At 30.1% G+C, this 17,744-nt stretch overlaps 1 protein-coding gene across 1 annotated transcript; it reads left to right on the top strand.

The window, feature by feature from the left end:
- Positions 1-8,403: 8,403 nt before the first annotated feature.
- On the top strand, positions 8,404-16,542 carry LOC148312554 (inducible metalloproteinase inhibitor protein-like). Its single transcript, XM_088277233.1, has 5 exons — positions 8,404-8,832; positions 11,364-11,546; positions 13,494-13,664; positions 15,707-15,886; positions 16,388-16,542. The coding sequence occupies exons 1-5, from the start codon at positions 8,766-8,768 to the stop codon at positions 16,405-16,407; spliced, it is 621 nt and encodes a 206-aa protein (XP_088133359.1). The 5' UTR covers positions 8,404-8,765; the 3' UTR covers positions 16,408-16,542.
- Positions 16,543-17,744: the final 1,202 nt, after the last annotated feature.

Below are 17,744 nucleotides of genomic sequence, written 5' to 3'. Positions count from 1 at the left end.
ACGCAGTCGAAATCTGTCGGACAAATGTACGGTTAAACGATGTATGATAGATGTTCGAATCGTGAAATAAGGAAAGAATGCAAGAATGAGCATTATCGATAAAATTAAGAAGCCTTAATTAAGATCACTTAAACCAGCTATGTCGGTCGTAAGCCCCGTAAATGCGCACATTTCCATATTCTTCTTCATCTTAATTTTATTTGTTGAGATGTCAAATAATAATATGAAAATTAAGAAGGTTACTTTAAGATGGTTTGGACTTTTCAAATGAATGATAGACATATCGCTCACTCCTTTCAAGAACGTCATAAATCAAAAATCGTCAATTTTCAGTTGTGCATGTTTTCGGAATGCCCAGAATATGTACTGTATCCCAGCAAAAGAGGCATATTTTCAACTTAATATTTACCCGCTACAGGGCAGAAAGTGTTGTTTTTGCATTTTGAAGAAAAGGTATTGCTTAATTATCTTTTTAAATATACTAAATATTTTTCAAATGGAGAAAAAACCTTCAGGCTTAAAAAAATCTGTTGTACGGTAAAAAGTTCAAAAAGTGGCTTGATATTTATTTTTAATACATTGTATTATATTTTTAAACTTCAGAAACGTTCTCCTGAAAAATCAAGTTTTTCGATTTATGACGTTCTTGAAAGGAATGAGCGATATATCTAGGAGTTAAAAATAATTAAGTTATATGGTTGTCAATTATGGGTCAGTGAATGTTGCACGTGTATAAAGTAATCAACCAGTCACAGTTGGCTGACTCTGTAAATATCCAGACTTCCTTCTCCATCTGTGTTGAGATGTCAAAAAAAAAAAAAAATATTGTACCCTTATGATACTGTGCCGAGCTCGACATGATATGATGAAACCTGCTTTATTTTATTGCGAGTTAAGATCGTCCGCGATAACTTGAAGACGGGCAAAAAAACGCTCTAAATGTTCTCGGAGGACCCTCCCATATCATGGTGTGAAGCGTTCTGCCAACCGGTTTAGGAGTTATTCGAGACATAATGCGATAAAATATACTCCCACTAACATAATACTACTCCGAACCTTCCACAATAGTCAATTTCCGCGAGAAAAGTGTGTTTTGGCGGGAATAAAGGAGAATAAACGTATCCCAGCAGACCGATACAATGGTCAAATGTAAAACTTTTGACTGCGGTGTTGTCAAACAGTAAAAATGTCACTAAAGTTAGAGGGCAGATTAATTTGGCCCGTAGTGAAAAAGGTTTAAACGCTTTTAAGGGAATAAAATACCTCCGTTCGGTGAACTCAGTGGATGTGTTAGGAAACTCTTAAAAACTTGTTTCTTTATCAACGGAAATTAGATTTTATACAGAAATATTAGATATTAATATACAGAAATTGTTATTATACAGACCTGAATGATGGAAGTTTAACTTCTGAAACATGCAGTCTATAATAAAACTCAAATGGTAAAAAACAAGTGTTTTCTTTAATCATTGTAACGGAAATTAGACTGTATAAAATATCTAAGACGTGATTGTGAAACTCGTATCGTACCTACTAATCGCAAAAATTTTTAATGATTTATTTTCAATTAGACGTCATTATGCAAAAATCTAAATTCCTTCCCGACCGTTCTTTCCTACTTGCATATTATTAAAAATAAAGGGATATAAATGAATAACCCTGTGTGTAAATGTATATGTGTGTGTAAAAGGTAATGTAAACAGTGTGCAAAAGGAACTCTTCTAAAAAAGACGTTATAAATATCGAAATACGAGGTTGTAGGATAAACTTTTATGTTTCCGATTAAAAAGACTTTTAATCAATTCTTTTCTCCATCCCTTATCTCGAACTTATTACAACAGTGAAACACGACCAACAAACATCGGAAACTAAAGTTTTAACATTTAAATGTAACATCTTAAGTCTTTTAATCACTTTCTCATCAGAATAATCTTTTCGCATTCATTTGTCGTAAATCTAATCTATTCGCGTCACAGCGTACATATATTTTTTTATTATTCTTCATAGTCATATAAAATTGCCTTGAATAAAATGCCACTTTTATTAAAAGTGCACTGAGTTTCATAGGCAATAAATCTCTTGAATGTATTTTTTTACTAATACTAACACTTAGTTACGAAATTACTCTTTTTTGAATTATGTGTTATTTTATTTATCGCGGTAAACACTATACTTTTGCCGCGGATCTAAATAAAATTCATTTAAAGTCTTTATTTTCATTATAATATATATATTATTATAAAATAATTTGAAAATCCAAAAAAAATTGTAAATAACATAATTCTGCTTCATAGTTGTAATTAAAATATTTCTGACTGAGTATAGTGCCTACTGGTTAGTCGAGCTGGATTAAATATTATAATTATTTTGATAACTATACATGTAACAGGTATTCCTTAGGAGATTGGTTTACATAACCGTGTAAAAACTACACAAGCTTCTAATAGCACGGGTACGCGACCTCGAATGCCTTAATCATACCTTTAACTACGATCCTATCTTAATTTTGTTTCCCATATAGCAGTAATAGCTTTCCGCTTGAGTTCTTTCTCTTACATCGAATGCGTCTTCATCCGAAAAACTGGCGCGATGGACTGATCACCTTACCTTTCATATGACTTACATAGAAGCTACAGATTCGGTGACCTTTGCACCATTTAATGTGTGCAAGATTTAGGGGAAAAATGCTTGAACAGAAAGAGCGCTTGTGCACTACACTAATTTTTCTGTAAGAACCCGATCACGCTAAACTTTGTAGTAGTTCTGCCGGCCAGTAAAATTCCGTGTGGTGCACAAGCATCTAAGCAAAGACTTTCCAGCAGGTAAAGTTCACATAATACGCGACACTTAAAAACCAAATTCAGCTGAAGTAGGTGATCCATCATGCCTTTATTTTAATTAATCCACGGCTCTCGTTAATCACGTGGACCATTCATCACTGCCGCCTCCTTGTGGCCACCTTTTTGCGCTACGTTTGTGGCGTGTCATTAATTTGTCATATACATTTTTCGTGGCGAGAACATCCGCCGGAGCGGGCAGGCGTATTATTACTTCTTACGAGAGCGTCTCTGCCCTCTAGACGGCCCTCGCATCTAAGGAGGAGACGTACATCTTCCCATAGAGTGGGTAATTCGTATGCGATTTTCAGCTACAAGAGGATTCTCGGTTTTCTTGTTCGAAGTATATCGCACATAAACTGCAAGCAGATTTCGGAGTGATCGGACTGTTCGATTTATAAATTTCAAACGTACTGTTACGAATCTGTAAAAACAACTCATTTGACATATCGCTCACTCCTTTCAACAACGTCATATATCAAAAAACTTGATTTTTTATGTGAGTCCTGAATGTTTTTTCTCCATTTGAAAAATATTTATTGTAGTATTATTGTAGTATCGAAAGGAGTAAGCGATATGCACTTGAAAATTCACGGTACATTTTTTTTATATATTCAGCAAATTACCTTTTAAATTCCTTTGTCAAATATGAACTTGAAAACATTAAAACATTGAAATTTTTGAGATAAAATAAATGATTATGTTTTTTTTTAATCAGCTAAATAAAAATGAATTCAGAGAGTGTATGTTTATATATGTATATATATAAATAATATATATATATATATATATATATATATATATATATATATATATACATATATATTTATATATATATATATATATATATATATATATATATATATATATATATATATATATATATATATATATATATATAAATATATATGTATATATATATATATATATATATAAATATATATGTATATATATATATATATATATAAACTTTGTCAAATATGAACTTGAAAACATTAAAACATTGAAATTTTTGAGATAAAATAAATGATTATGTTTTTTTTTAATCAGCTAAATAAAAATGAATTCAGAGAGTGTATGTTTAAATATGTATATATATAAATAATATATATATATATATATATATATATATATATATATATATATATATATATATATATATATATATATATATATATACATATATATTTATATATATATATATATATATATATATATATATATATATATATATATATATATATATATATATATATATATATATAAACATATAAAATATAAAAAACAAATATATATTGTACAAAAGGATCTCAGCTAAATAGAGTTTTCTCAAACCAACCATAAATGCTGCGAACTTTAACATGAAGCGATGTGAGATTTATGATATACTTATGCATAAATGTGAGTTCCAATTTTTTCAGTCGTGTGGTTGTCAGCAATGGGTAGAATGATCGGTAAAGTGATCATTTAACCAGCCTACGACAGGAAGCCATGTTAATACCCAGACTTCCATATTTTTCTTCATATATCGCTAACTCCTTTCAACAACGTGTTAATTCAAAAATCGTCAATTTTCAGTTGCGGATGTTTTCGGAATGCTCAGAAAATGTACTACGTCCCAGCAAAAATGGCATATTTTAAAACTTAATATTTACCCGCTACAGTGTTGTTTTTGCATTTTGAAGAAAAGGTATTATTTAATTATTTTTCAATATCCTTAATATTTTTCAAATGTAGAAAAAACATTGAGGTTTTACCTTAAAAGAATTTGTTGCTCAGTAAAAAGATAAATTTATTTATTTTCAATACATTTACAATAATTAAAGAAAACACTTCGTTTTTTACCACTTGAGTTTAATTATAGACTACATGTTTCAGAAGCTAAACTTCCATCATTCAGGTCTGTATAATAACAGACATGTGTATGTTATTATACAGACCTGAATGATGGAAGTTTAGCTTCTGAAACATGTAGTCTATAATTAAACTCAAGTGGTAAAAAACGAAGTGTTTTCTTTAATTATTGTAACATGTCTTACCACAAAGTTAATGCCGAAACAATAAATAAAATTTCAATACATTTTATTATTTTCTTAAATTTTAAAAACGATCTCCTGAAAAATCAAGTTTTTCTATAAAATCAAATTGAACAAGGTGTACAATGTGTATCTACTTGATTTTGTTCACGATTAAAGTTTTACGAAGTAATTCTACATCATGACTGGAGATGAGAGAAGTGGTCATAAAATCTAACGTGGTTAGAACATACGGTCCCGGGTGACAAATATGCTGAAACGTAAAGCCAAGCTGCATAATTTGGTTTGCAAAAAATACACACCATACAACAAACATCCTTCAAAGACCTTCAGTGTATTTTGAGTGCATTTAAAATGAATACAAAACAGCGATATAAATCTTTATATAAATTTAACACTGTTACTTAATTTAAGTTACCAAAAATGATTATTTCAAAATTGGTTCATATAATAGAACTTCCAAGAATTTGAGTGATCACTTAAACCAGCCTATGATGGTCGTCAGGTACGTAAATGCCCAGACTTCCATATTCTTATCATCTTTGATGAGATGTTAAAAAAAATAATTTTATGTTGTCAATTGAAAAATCTTTTTTTTAAATATTATTAAACTCCGTCATGCTGGATTATATTCAATTAATCGAGAAACGCTAGAAATTATCATTTTAAATTTAATTTTTATTATATAATTTGACCAGTTAATTTATTTTTAATTTTAATTCAATTAAATTTAAAATTTATTTATCATTATTCGTGCACTATATAATGTTTTATTTTATTACACATCATTCCATATATTTAGTATTATAGTATTTTTATTTTGTCCGCCTCCGTAGTGTAATGTTCAGCACGCTCGGCTGTAGTTTAAATGCATATTTTATATACTTCAGGATATGACTTAATATAATATACCTCAATATACTCGTTTTGTCCGCCTCCGTGGTGTAATGGTTAGCGTGTGCTGGAGGTCACGGGTTCGATTCCCAGAGGGGGGTCAAATAAGTATTAGTGATTTTTTCACCCTAATATTTATTCAATATTACTCTGGACTGATACATGAAGTGGGGGGCTGTTGTATAAAAAAACTTAATAACTTAATAAGATTTCAGTTTTGTAGTGATATTTATTTATGGAACTTCACTTTATTGGTGAAACTTCACTTTACCAGTGTCGCCTACTTTCAAAATCCGTCAGATCCATGTAGTCGATTTTACAAAAAATGCGAAATTCTCAGCGTAACATTTATGTTTCAAAGATTTGTCTATCATTAGATAAAATATTGTGAAATAGAGAAGTTTCACATTTTTTGGATTTTTTTCAGTATTTAAAAAAAACATGAGACACAAACCGATAATGACGTCATCTTAATTTTTGACCTATCCCTGCTCTTTGATTGGCCGATATGGGTCAGAGGGCAAGTTTCATGAATATAGCGGAATTTGAAATACGCCGCCGTTTTTAAGTATTTTTAAGCATGGTTTTCAAGTATATTAATATTTTAAGCAATTAAACCTACAATTGGCATTTATTTGAAAAATTTATAAAATTGCATCTAACGGATTTTGAAATTAGGCTACACATATAATAATGTAGTTGTCACTGCGTTTTGTAAGTGATTTTTCACTGTAACATTTATTTAATAACTAAAGAGAAGGGCCGATGACCTTTCCTTCGTCTATTAAAAGAATCGAGATAATACCGTTTATACACAATGCAGTGCTCTTTTCACCATTGGTGCGGATAAGGGTGTAAGGGCGGATAATTGGTGGTAATTAATAAAAATAATAATAATGATGATACGAAGCTGGACGAATACTAGCTGAAAGATTCCCGATTGGAGAAAACCTATAAAAAAAAGAAGAAGAATATATTTCTGAAAATGTTGTTATTTTTCTGCCATCTAAGGTAGGTGTTCACTTATGTTATAAAAATAAGCATGTTCATAAATACCTTATTGTTATTGTCATTTTCGCAGAATATATGACTTAAGTGCGCATAACGTGAAATTATCTTTTTATTTTATTTTTCTTGAAACAATCGTGCACTATTCACTAAGCAGAATCATTTCTTATAAACCAATAAAAAAACGAATAAAAACCGATACACGATTTTGTAATAAAAAAATGGAAGAAGTTGTACATATCTGTAATTCTTACATTCTTACATACGTAGTTACAAATTTAGATAGTATGTGAAATCATGTTTTATATATGACAGTTTTTACGAAATTTTGCGAAATATATAAATCTTTTTGTTTTTCAATCTAATAAAAAAACAATTAATTTCATCAAAACATTTCACTAAACACTTAAAATGTTCTTGTAATTCTTGTGGGAAGTCTGGTGAAAACAAAACAATTACAAAAAAATCTCATTTAAATAACTAATCCTACAAGTCTAAAATTTTGGAGAATATCTAAAATTCTTATTATTTATTCAATCTTATAAAATATAACAATCAATTTCATAAAAATGCTTTTCTTTATTCTCGTGAAACTTATCCCCCATGTTTGATTTTTTTCGAAGAATCTAAAACATCTTGTTATTTTATTTATTGTTTCGGCATTAACTTTGTGGTAAGACATGTTACAATGATTAAAGAAAACACTTCGTTTTTTACCACTTGAGTTTTATTATAGACTACATGTTTCAGAAGTTAAACTTCCATCATTCAGGTCTGTATAGTAACTAAAATATAAAATATAAAATTGTTCTATAAATAAGGAGAGGGTAAAGTAAGGGGAAGGGGTTAGTCAAGGAACGGAGTTTGAAAACAAAGGAAAAATGGAAAGCAATGGCGAAGAATTTTGAAACAATATATTATTTAATAAATTATTATTAGAATTCAGGTTTTTTTGTATTTCTAAATTTTCAAGATAATTCATAATTTGGCCTTTATATGGAACAAGGTGTAATAATTTTAATTTATGAGAGTGAAATGAGTGATTAGTATCTATTATATGATTTGCAAATTCCGAAAAATAATTACTAACAAGACCGCTATGATGTTCTTTAATTCTAATCTTTAAATTTCTCGCAGTTTGGCCAATATATTTTCTATCACAATCTCCACACGAAATTTCATAAACACCACTTTTTTGTAATAAATCAATTTTAGATTTTGAGCTATCGAGGATTTTACGTAAATTATTATTTGTATAATATGCAGGTTGGATATGGGAGGGTAAGATTTTCGAAATATTTTTAGTTATTGAACCCGTATATAAAATTTTTCGCCAAGATTTATTTTTGATTGAATCATTATTAGGAGCTGAATATACGTATTTTTTGGTTAAATTATTTTTATTTTTATTTTTTAACATTTTATCTATTAGCGCGCTATTATACCCGTTGTTTTTTGCTATTAGTTTAATTGTGTTTAATTCACGATTATAATTTGAGTTAGTGAGGGGGATATTAATTAGTCTATTTAATAATGAATGGAAACTGGCCATTTTGGTTCCTTGACTAACCCCTTCCCCTTACTTTCCCCTCTCCTTATTTATAGAACAATTTTATATTTTATATTTTAGTTATTATACAGACCTGAATGATGGAAGTTTAACCTCTGAAACATGTAGTCTATAATAAAACTCAAGTGGTAAAAAACGAAGTGTTTTCTTTAATCATTGTATGTATCTTGTTATTTATTTAGTCTTGTAAAAAACAACAATCAATTTCATCAAATTTTTTCACCAGACAATTAAAACGTTTTTTAATGCTCACGACGGTTGCATAATTAGTCATGAGCGCGCAATAGTTTCAGAATGTATACAATATGTATTCGTATATGAATTCATTATTCATGAAGGTCAATTAGTTGGCAGTTCTATATTATCAAGCATCACGCCTCAGCTTACGAACAACTGGAGTCAAATATATTTCCATATAAAATGAAGATAGTTTTTATTTTTGCCAGCCTGATTCAACTCATTCCGGAGAATTCGTGTACAATGCAGTGTAAGTTTTTTTGTTTAGTTTTATTAACATTTTTTAATCCTGACAATTTTGGATAATCGCTAAGTGAATGTAATGTGGTTGCTACATTTTTGTTTAGTTTCCATTGACAACCGGTTTGTTTGGTTCTTCTGTTATTAATAGTGGATTTTTTTTATTATTACAAAAAAGCTCACTTTAATAGAACCGCTCTGAAGGATAAATATTTTGATTAAACATGAACAGAGCGAAAAGGAATGTGAAGTGTATATTGTAAAAATTTAACTTGATAATACACTGTGTAAATGTGCACAAATAGATACAAAAATATGTGTTTATCAACATTTTCGTGTATTTTATATTTTAAAAGCGTTATCAACTTTTCTTATATGTATGGTAACATATTAAACATAACAAAACTCTTTTATCATTCATCGTTCACTCACCACTTAAAAGCTCTACTGTACGACTACTGGTTTCGGAATAACCATTCCTTCATCCGGTCAACTACAGACTAAAGTTGACCTGATGAGAGAATGCTTATTCTGAAATTGGCAGACGTGAAGTAGAGTTTTTTAAGTGGTGTTCTACAACTTGAATGATAAATGATAATGAGAGATTATACATATGGATATAATAATATATAAGTTCTTTTATACATGGCACGATCAGGTATGCCAAATACTTGAAAGTGGTCAGGTTAGGAGTCGTACCAATCGGCGGGTGTGTATGAGGAGATGCATGAACGTGGAAGAGGCGAAGAATGTTTGCAAGGACAGAGTGGTGTGGCGCTCTATTCTCTCTGCCTACCCCTGCGGGGAAGCGGCGTGATGGTTAGTTAGTTAGTTTTTTTAGTTCTTTTAAAGAATTATCATGTAAAATATTTTAAGTGCATTATCTTTATACATTTTCATCCACAATTTCTTAGGAATGTTAACGTGTGACTTTTTTATTGTTAAAACAACTCGCATATCCTTTATTTTAAAAAACCTACAGGTAGGATAGTTAAAATATGAAAGATATCTGTATGTGATATATTTAGACCATTTAAAAATAAATGTTTCTTCAACTAATTTTTCAATTGACTGGAATCTAGCCTGTTGTATGAAGTATAGCTGACTGTTATTATAAATCTGATCCTTTTAGATCTGACAGCATTAGTATTTTGTCAACTGGTTTCCGATTAGCATTGTCAGAATGTTTGAATATCTAAAAGAAATCCATGAATAATTATTTTATTTTTAATGAGTAGAAGTAAAATCAAAGTTATCTGCAAAATGAAGTAAAAATGTTCACTTCCATGTCAAATACAATGTGATTTATATCAAGATTTTTATTGGCGACGAAATTGTTCAAATGGGAATATAAATGTCTGGATGCATTCAGGGCATACTGCCATTGACTGGTAATAGTCTCTTATTATAAACTGTGTACCAGTCACTATCCTACACATATGTTTACCCTAAAATAAAGCCATTGCAAGCAAGAGGTATCACATCCATACAGCGTTCTTATACAGCTCAGCTAAATACGACAATTCAATATTATTTAATTTGGTTTATTTTTAATTCACAGAAAACAACATTTGGCAGCCAAGCTATAAAATTACCTCCACTCTCGAGAAATTATAAAAAGTGAAGCGCTTTTCATTGCAAGACTTTATAAAATAATAATAATTATATTTGGCTTATTTATAATCAAATAATAAATAAAAAAACAATCATTGATTGAGAGCAAAAATGACAAGGTTACGAAGTTAACTCGGGGAATACAACTAAAACTTGTATAAAACGAAAATGAAAAAAAATTAGCTTGATTTGATTGAAAATGTAATCTTTGTTTTTTTTGTCACTCAATACAGTATGCAATTCAATAGTTAAATTAAACACTCAAAGTTCACCTACCTAAATTGACATAAAATAAATCTTCAAATAGTATTTTCCATTGCGAAATATTTATATTTAAAAATGCAAAAAAGAATTGCCCATATGTCTTCATAAAATATAAAAAAAGACAGTCTAAATTATGACAGCTTTTCAAAATGGATTAAAGTGTTCACAGCTAGATGTTCGCTGTATTATAAATTTGGGCATACTAAAAATATTGTAAATATCATTGCAATCACGATGGTTTTCCTCAAAATAAAAAAAAGCGTGTTGACAACTTATAAGACCATTTTTACGAATTTATTTATTTTAACATGACTAGTTTCGTTGTTTTCAAAACTAGTTATGATTACCATGCATTAATAAAGTCAATAAGTGGTTTTGTAAAAATGTTTTATTTTTGTATTTAAATCATCGTGTTTTTCCACAAAATTAAAACGAAATCAATTAACATAATTTTACAACGTATTTTTATTGATTGGGCATAAATTTTTTGGAATGACATGTTGATACTTAGTTAGTTTTACTTTTCACCTGTAGATGAGAACGTCTGTTAGTTTTCGAAACTAGTCGTGTGTAATGAAATAAAACTTATTTATTGGTATTATACAAGTGTTGTATTATATATAAAAAAATCACTATAAAAAACTCGATTTATTTTCCTTATAGATATCCAATGCAAGGAGAATGAGGAGTTCTCCGAATGTGATAACCATGTTTGTCTGGACACGTGTTCTGAACCCGAGAAGTCAAGTTACTGCATTGTCGTTCCTGGATGCTTTCCGGGATGCGTATGCGTAAAGGGATATCTCAGGAACGAAGATGGCCTCTGCGTTCCGGAAAAACTCTGCAGTTCGTGCTATTATTTTTAATATTTACAAATAAACATTACTTTATAGTATTATTCCGCAAATTAAGTTCTGTTGGCTTGTCTTTTCATCGACAAAACTTCTAGAACCAATTACCCATTTCCAATAGTTTACGTTCTAATTCTGTATACGTGCTGTCATCTCTCTCGGTATCAATTATATAGTATATCATTTCAGGATTTTTTTTTATTAAGAATAGTGTGAATGTATGGTGAAACGTTTTGAAATAAATTTTTATATCATAATTAATCCTGAGATAAGCATTATCGATAAAATTAAGAAAGGTGTGTTGAGATGGTTTGGACATGTAGAACGAATGAGTGAGGAAAGAACGGTAAAACAAATTTATGAGGCGAATGTTAGCGGAAAAAGAAGCAGAGGAAGACCGAGAAAAACATGGCACGATCAGGTATGCCAAATACTTGAAAGTGGTCAGGTTAGGAGTCGTAACAATCGGCGGGTATGTATTAGGAGATGCATGAACGTGGAAGAGGCGAAGAATGTTTGCAAGGAGAGAGTGGTGTGGCGCTCTATTCTCTCTGCCTACCCCTGCGGGGAAGCGGCGTGATGGTTAGTTAGTTAGTTTTTTTTATAATTAATCCTTTATAGGATAAATTGCAAAAAACCAAATCGTAAAAAAATACATCATTCTTAAAAATATTTTCAAATATAATATATTATAATCAATTATATTTAAAAGGATATATTATTAAAGAATGTATTTTATTTAAATGCACAACTTGATCAAAATTCTATTTTTAAAAAAGGAAAACATACACGGACTCAAAAACCTGGGGATTTAGTTTATTTTTTAAGCTTCTTGTTCAGAATGTATGTAATATATATTGGCAAGCTTATTGCTAAGAAGCAATATCTTCCAATTAACCAATAACAGACTAGTGATACTGGTAAAATTTTGAAGCTGTTTGAAATCAGAGATAGACAGTGCTTGTTTATTAGTATCAAAGAGAAAAAAATACAAATTACAATCAATCACAGCATAAATTAACAAAAATGGCAGATTTCTAAGTCATCAATCAAAATTTTCCAAATTTAACGATTGAGTTTTGCAACCCCTTATTGATTGCGTTTATTGAAAATTTATGTTAAATGTTAAATGACGTAAGCATTATGTCAAATGATTATGCATTGGCAGTTTAACTGGCTGTTTCCGGGACACTTAAGGATCTCGAGATGTCAATTTAGAATTAAAAATATAGTATTTCATGTGTTAAAAAAAAACTAACTAACTAACCATCACGCCGCTTCCCCGCAGGGGTAGGCAGAGAGAATTGAGCGCCACACCACTCTGTCCTTGCAAACATTCTTCGCCTCTTCCACGTTCATGCATCTCCTCATACATACCCGCCGATTGTTACGACTCCTAACCTGACCTTCAAGTATTTGGCATACCTGATCGTGCCATGTTTTTCTCGGTCTTCCTCTGCTTCTTTTCCCGCTAACATTCGCCTCATAAATTTGTTTTACCGTTCTTTCCTCACTCATTCGTTCTACATGTCCAAACCATCTCAACACACCTTTCTTAATTTTATCGATAATGCTTATCTCAGCTTTGCATTCCTTCCTTATTTCACTATTCACACATCTATCATACATCGTTCTGTTACACATTCTTCTGAGAGATCGCATTTCGACTGCATTCAGTCTACTTTCATCCTTCTTTTGCCAACTCCATATTTCACTTCCATACATTAGAGTTGGAACCAGGACTCCGTTGTGCACTGCCAGTTTAGCTTCCGCTGATAGGTTTTTATTTGCTATAACTGATTTTAGTGCACCATTCACTTTGTTCCCAGCATTCACTCTCCTTTCTATGTCATTATCAATCTTTCCATCCCTAGAAAAGTTAAGAGTTAGAAGAGTTAAAAAAAAACGTTCTTACAAAAATCACTTAGCTTTTTCTTTACAGATTGCCCAAAAAACGAAGTGTATTCTCAGTGCGGAAATAATGAATGTCAAAACACTTGTGAGGAACCTAACTTGTTCAACAATTGTAAAGGAAGGTGTATTCCTGGATGTGTGTGCAAAGATGGATACGTCAGACAGCCTGATGGAGATTGTGTCCATCCAGAATCGTGTGGTAAGTACCTGAGAAAAAAATATATATGGTTCTAGAAAGACTTCGATATTGGATTAGATTATAAAATGTATATTGAAAACATTTAGCTTTCTAATACAATTTGAAATGTCGAACTTAGATTTTGGCCAGTTTATTAACATCAAGAAAATTTACAATGCTTATAAATTTATTTAAAAAAAACATTAGCATTGCCGATAAAATCAAGAAAGGTGTGTTGAGGTGGTTTGTGCATATTAATCGAATTTCCTCGGCTTTCCTCTGCTCCTATCTTCTATTTCCTACCACATTCGCCTCATTTAATCATTTTACTGTTCTTTCTTCACTCATTCGATTCGCATGACCATACCATCTAAATATACCTTTCTTTATTTTATCGATAATGCTTATCTCAACCTTGCATTTTTTCCTTATATCATAATTTAAAAATCTATAATAATTCGTTTTACAGCATATTCTTCTGAGAGATTCCTTCGCATTTCCACTAAGCTCAGTCAATTTCCATACTTCTTTTTCTAACTTCATGCTTCACTTCTTTATATTAGGATTGGAACCTGGAATCCATTGTGCACTTCCAATTTAGGCAATGTGTTTTCATTTCAATATTAATATTATTATCATATAGGATACTGGATTATTAACCCTACGGATGAAATGTCAATCTTAAACGTGTCTCAACTTGATATGAAACATGTATCATTCTTCCCTATTTATGAACAAATATGGAATAAGCTTAATACTCCACCAATCGCTCAACTGAAGGCGAAAAACTCGGCCGTACTTCACAAATGTAGCGAAAACCTTACCGGTATGCGAAAGAATTTTAGGCCTTTACATATCGCTCACTCTTTTCAAGAACGTCAAAAATCGTCAATTTTCAGTTGTGCATGTTTTCGGAATGCCCAGAAATTGTACTATATCCCAGTAAAAGCGGCATATTTTTAACTCAATATTTACCTGCTACAGGGCAGAAAGTGTTGTTTTTGCATTTTGAAGAAAAGGTGTTGTTTAATTTTTTTTTTCAATATACCAAATATTTTTCAAATGGAGAAAAAACCTTCAGGTTTTACCTAAAAAGATCTGTTTCACAGTAAAAAGTTCAAAAAGTAGCTTGATATTTATTTTTAATACATTGTATTATATTTTGAAACTTTAAACAAGTTCTCCCGAAAAATCAATTTTTTTGATTTATGACGTTCTTGAAAATAGTGAGCGATATATAATATTATTATATTAGATATAATTATTATTATTATATAATTATTTGTATACAGGTTTCAAGCATTATTGAAATTGAATGTGATCATGGGTAGAATGGTGAACGTTCCACAAGTGTATATCTAATCAAGTGTATATGTAATCTTCTTTCATAAAAAGGGAAGAATGGTACATGTTTCATATCAAGACACATTTCACTCACTCCTTTCAACAACGTCATTTATCAAAAAACTTGAATTTTCAGAAGATCGTTGTTAAAGTTTAAACATGTAATAAAATGTATTAAAAATAAATATGAAGCTACTTATTGAACTTTTTTTAGGTAAAACCTGAATGTTTTTATCCATTTGAAAAATGGATGATTTGTCCGCCTCCGTAGTGTAATGGTCAGCACGCTCGGCTACCGTTCTGGAGGTCCCGGGTTCGATTCCCAAGGGGGGTAAAATAAATATAAGTGATTTTTTCACTGTCATATTTATTCAATATTACCCTGGACTGGTACCTGAAGCGGAGGGCTGATCACCTTTCCTTCATGTGTAAACGATCAAGATAACACTGCGTTTATATGACGCAGTGCCCTATGCACCATTGGGGTGCGGATAAGGGTTTTATTATTATTATTATTATTTCTTCAAATGCAAAAACAACACTTTCTGTCCTGTAGCGAGTAAATATTAAGTTAAAAATAAGCCGTTTTTGCAGGGATATAGTGCATTTTCAGGGCATTCCGAAAACACGCATAACTGAAAATCGAAGATTTTTGATATTTGACGTTGTTGAAAGGAGTCAGCGATTTGACAATATATTTCAGAATTGTTTTTTTTTAGAAATACGTAAATGCAAAGGTGAAAATGAAGAATATCAAGAATGTGGCACGGCCTGCCCCAAAACATGCGCAAACATAGATAAACCGATAATTTGCACTAAAGAGTGCGTTTCCAAATGTTTTTGTAGAACTGGCTATGTAAGGGACGAACATCGAAATTGCATCTTACCAGAAAAATGCCGTAAGTAAAGAGAAATGACGCACTTATATGAAGTGCGTACTCGCATAATATAATTCATTGAGCGTCCGGCTGCGCTAAGAGCCGCACGTCCGTTCACACCCAATTTTCGTTCGGAGTTTAAATTGGATTTATTTGTTTGTTTTTTTAGAATATGTATTGAAAAAAAGTATAATTTAAATATTTATATTTTTTAACTCCGTACCTTTCAATAACTCATTTCTTTTCAAAACCATGTATATTTTTCGAAGAAAAACGGTGTTTTAAGATAAAAAAGATTAATAACGTCGAATAAAACCTGTGTTTAAAGAAAATTAAGTTGCGATCAATCGAACACTGATCCCCCAGGTTAGTTCACATACTGGAAGACGCCTGAAAACGTGATTAAATTTTTTCTCTATTATCTGTTCATCAACCAAAATGTAGTCGATTGTTAGAACTAATATCGGATGTTAATTATAATTGCATTTAAAATGAATCTAATGTTAGTTTTTTTTCTTTCAGCTAAACCTGTGAAAGAATAGTTTAATAAATAAACAACACCAGTATGCAAAATTATGCTGTTATACCAAATATAATATTTGAATTACATTTAAACGCATACAGCAAAGAAAAAAATAGTAAATATATCAAATGAAAAAAATACCAAAATATATATTAATATGTTTTTTAAATAAGTTTTTCAAGAACTATGCCGTTTGTTTTTTGTTCCTTACTACATATATATATATATATATATATATATACTATATATATATATATATGTATACTATATATAGTATACTATATATATATATATATGTATAGTAATAAATGTAACCCTGAAGAGGGCAACAGGTTTTTGCCGAAACTAGTTGGTTAAATAAAAATGTGAGTGGATCAGAACACAAAGTATTTTTATTTCTCGAAATAATAAATAAATAAATATTTATAAATTCCCAATTCCGGCCCTTACAGTTGCATACTTGCTACTACAGTACTAAGTGCAAAAGGCGTAACAAATTCGTTTGAACATTTTTTTATGTTCTGGAGAATGAAATTCTGCAGTTTTCATTTATTAAATTTAGATTATCTCCTACAAATAATAAAAAAATATACATTGCTCTTCGTTGAATCGATGTAAAATTTCACATGATAACGTGTTTTTAATTGAAATTTCTCTTAAATTTTAGCTATTCAAACCCACTCATTGACTGATGTGTCGGATACTGACACCATATACAGTGTTTGGTAGTAATGCTGAATGCATCGAAACACGTGTCACAATAGATTTAAAGAAAAATAGGTTTGCACCAATTAAATTTTAATTTAAAAATAAAGTTTAAAATTGAAATATCTGATTATCGTCTAATCGAAAATTTATATCTTACGTAGTTTTTATTAATTTTTATTTAGTAAATAACAATAATAAAAATTTTCCTTCCATTGTTTTTATTATTTATATGCCGTTCTAGTATTCCATTGTTAAAACAATTGTATTTTGTCAAAAGCATTTTGTTCAATCTAGTCATGAAAGAAAAATAATTTAAATTGAATTATTTTTTTTAACGTATAACGTTTTTTAGTACGGAAGAAAGGATAGCATGAAAAAAGCGTAAATTGAAATAAAAATTTCCTTTTATTAGTCATTCATATATAAGATTTACATAAATGTACATACTCCTTTTGTGCTTAGTAAATCGGGATATTACTACTCTTTTACGTTTAAAAATGTTAAGTAATTATTATTCGTTATAATCCAAACAAAATATTTATTCAGATGGAAAAGTGTGTTTTTTGATTGCATAAACATCATAAAAATTAGAATATATTGAAGTCGAAAATAAGTAATGTATGGCTTACATGTACATTAGGTCTAATG

The sequence above is a fragment of the Brachycentrus maculatus genome, unplaced genomic scaffold (assembly GCF_059751285.1).
Source record: "Brachycentrus maculatus isolate JH-2025_06_01 unplaced genomic scaffold, ASM5975128v1 h1tg000039l, whole genome shotgun sequence".
NCBI lineage: Eukaryota > Metazoa > Arthropoda > Insecta > Trichoptera > Brachycentridae > Brachycentrus > Brachycentrus maculatus.
This window is presented reverse-complemented; position numbering and strand designations above follow the sequence as displayed.

Coding starts and splice junctions, on each gene's coding strand:
- LOC148312554 (XM_088277233.1), top strand. CDS start 8,766: ATGAAGATAGTTTTTATTTTTGCCAGCCTGATTCAACTCATTCCGGAG. Junction 13,665..15,706: donor TGTCCATCCAGAATCGTGTG/GTAAGTACCTGA, acceptor GTTTTTTTTTAG/AAATACGTAAATGCAAAGGT. Junction 15,887..16,387: donor CATCTTACCAGAAAAATGCC/GTAAGTAAAGAG, acceptor TTTTTCTTTCAG/CTAAACCTGTGAAAGAATAG.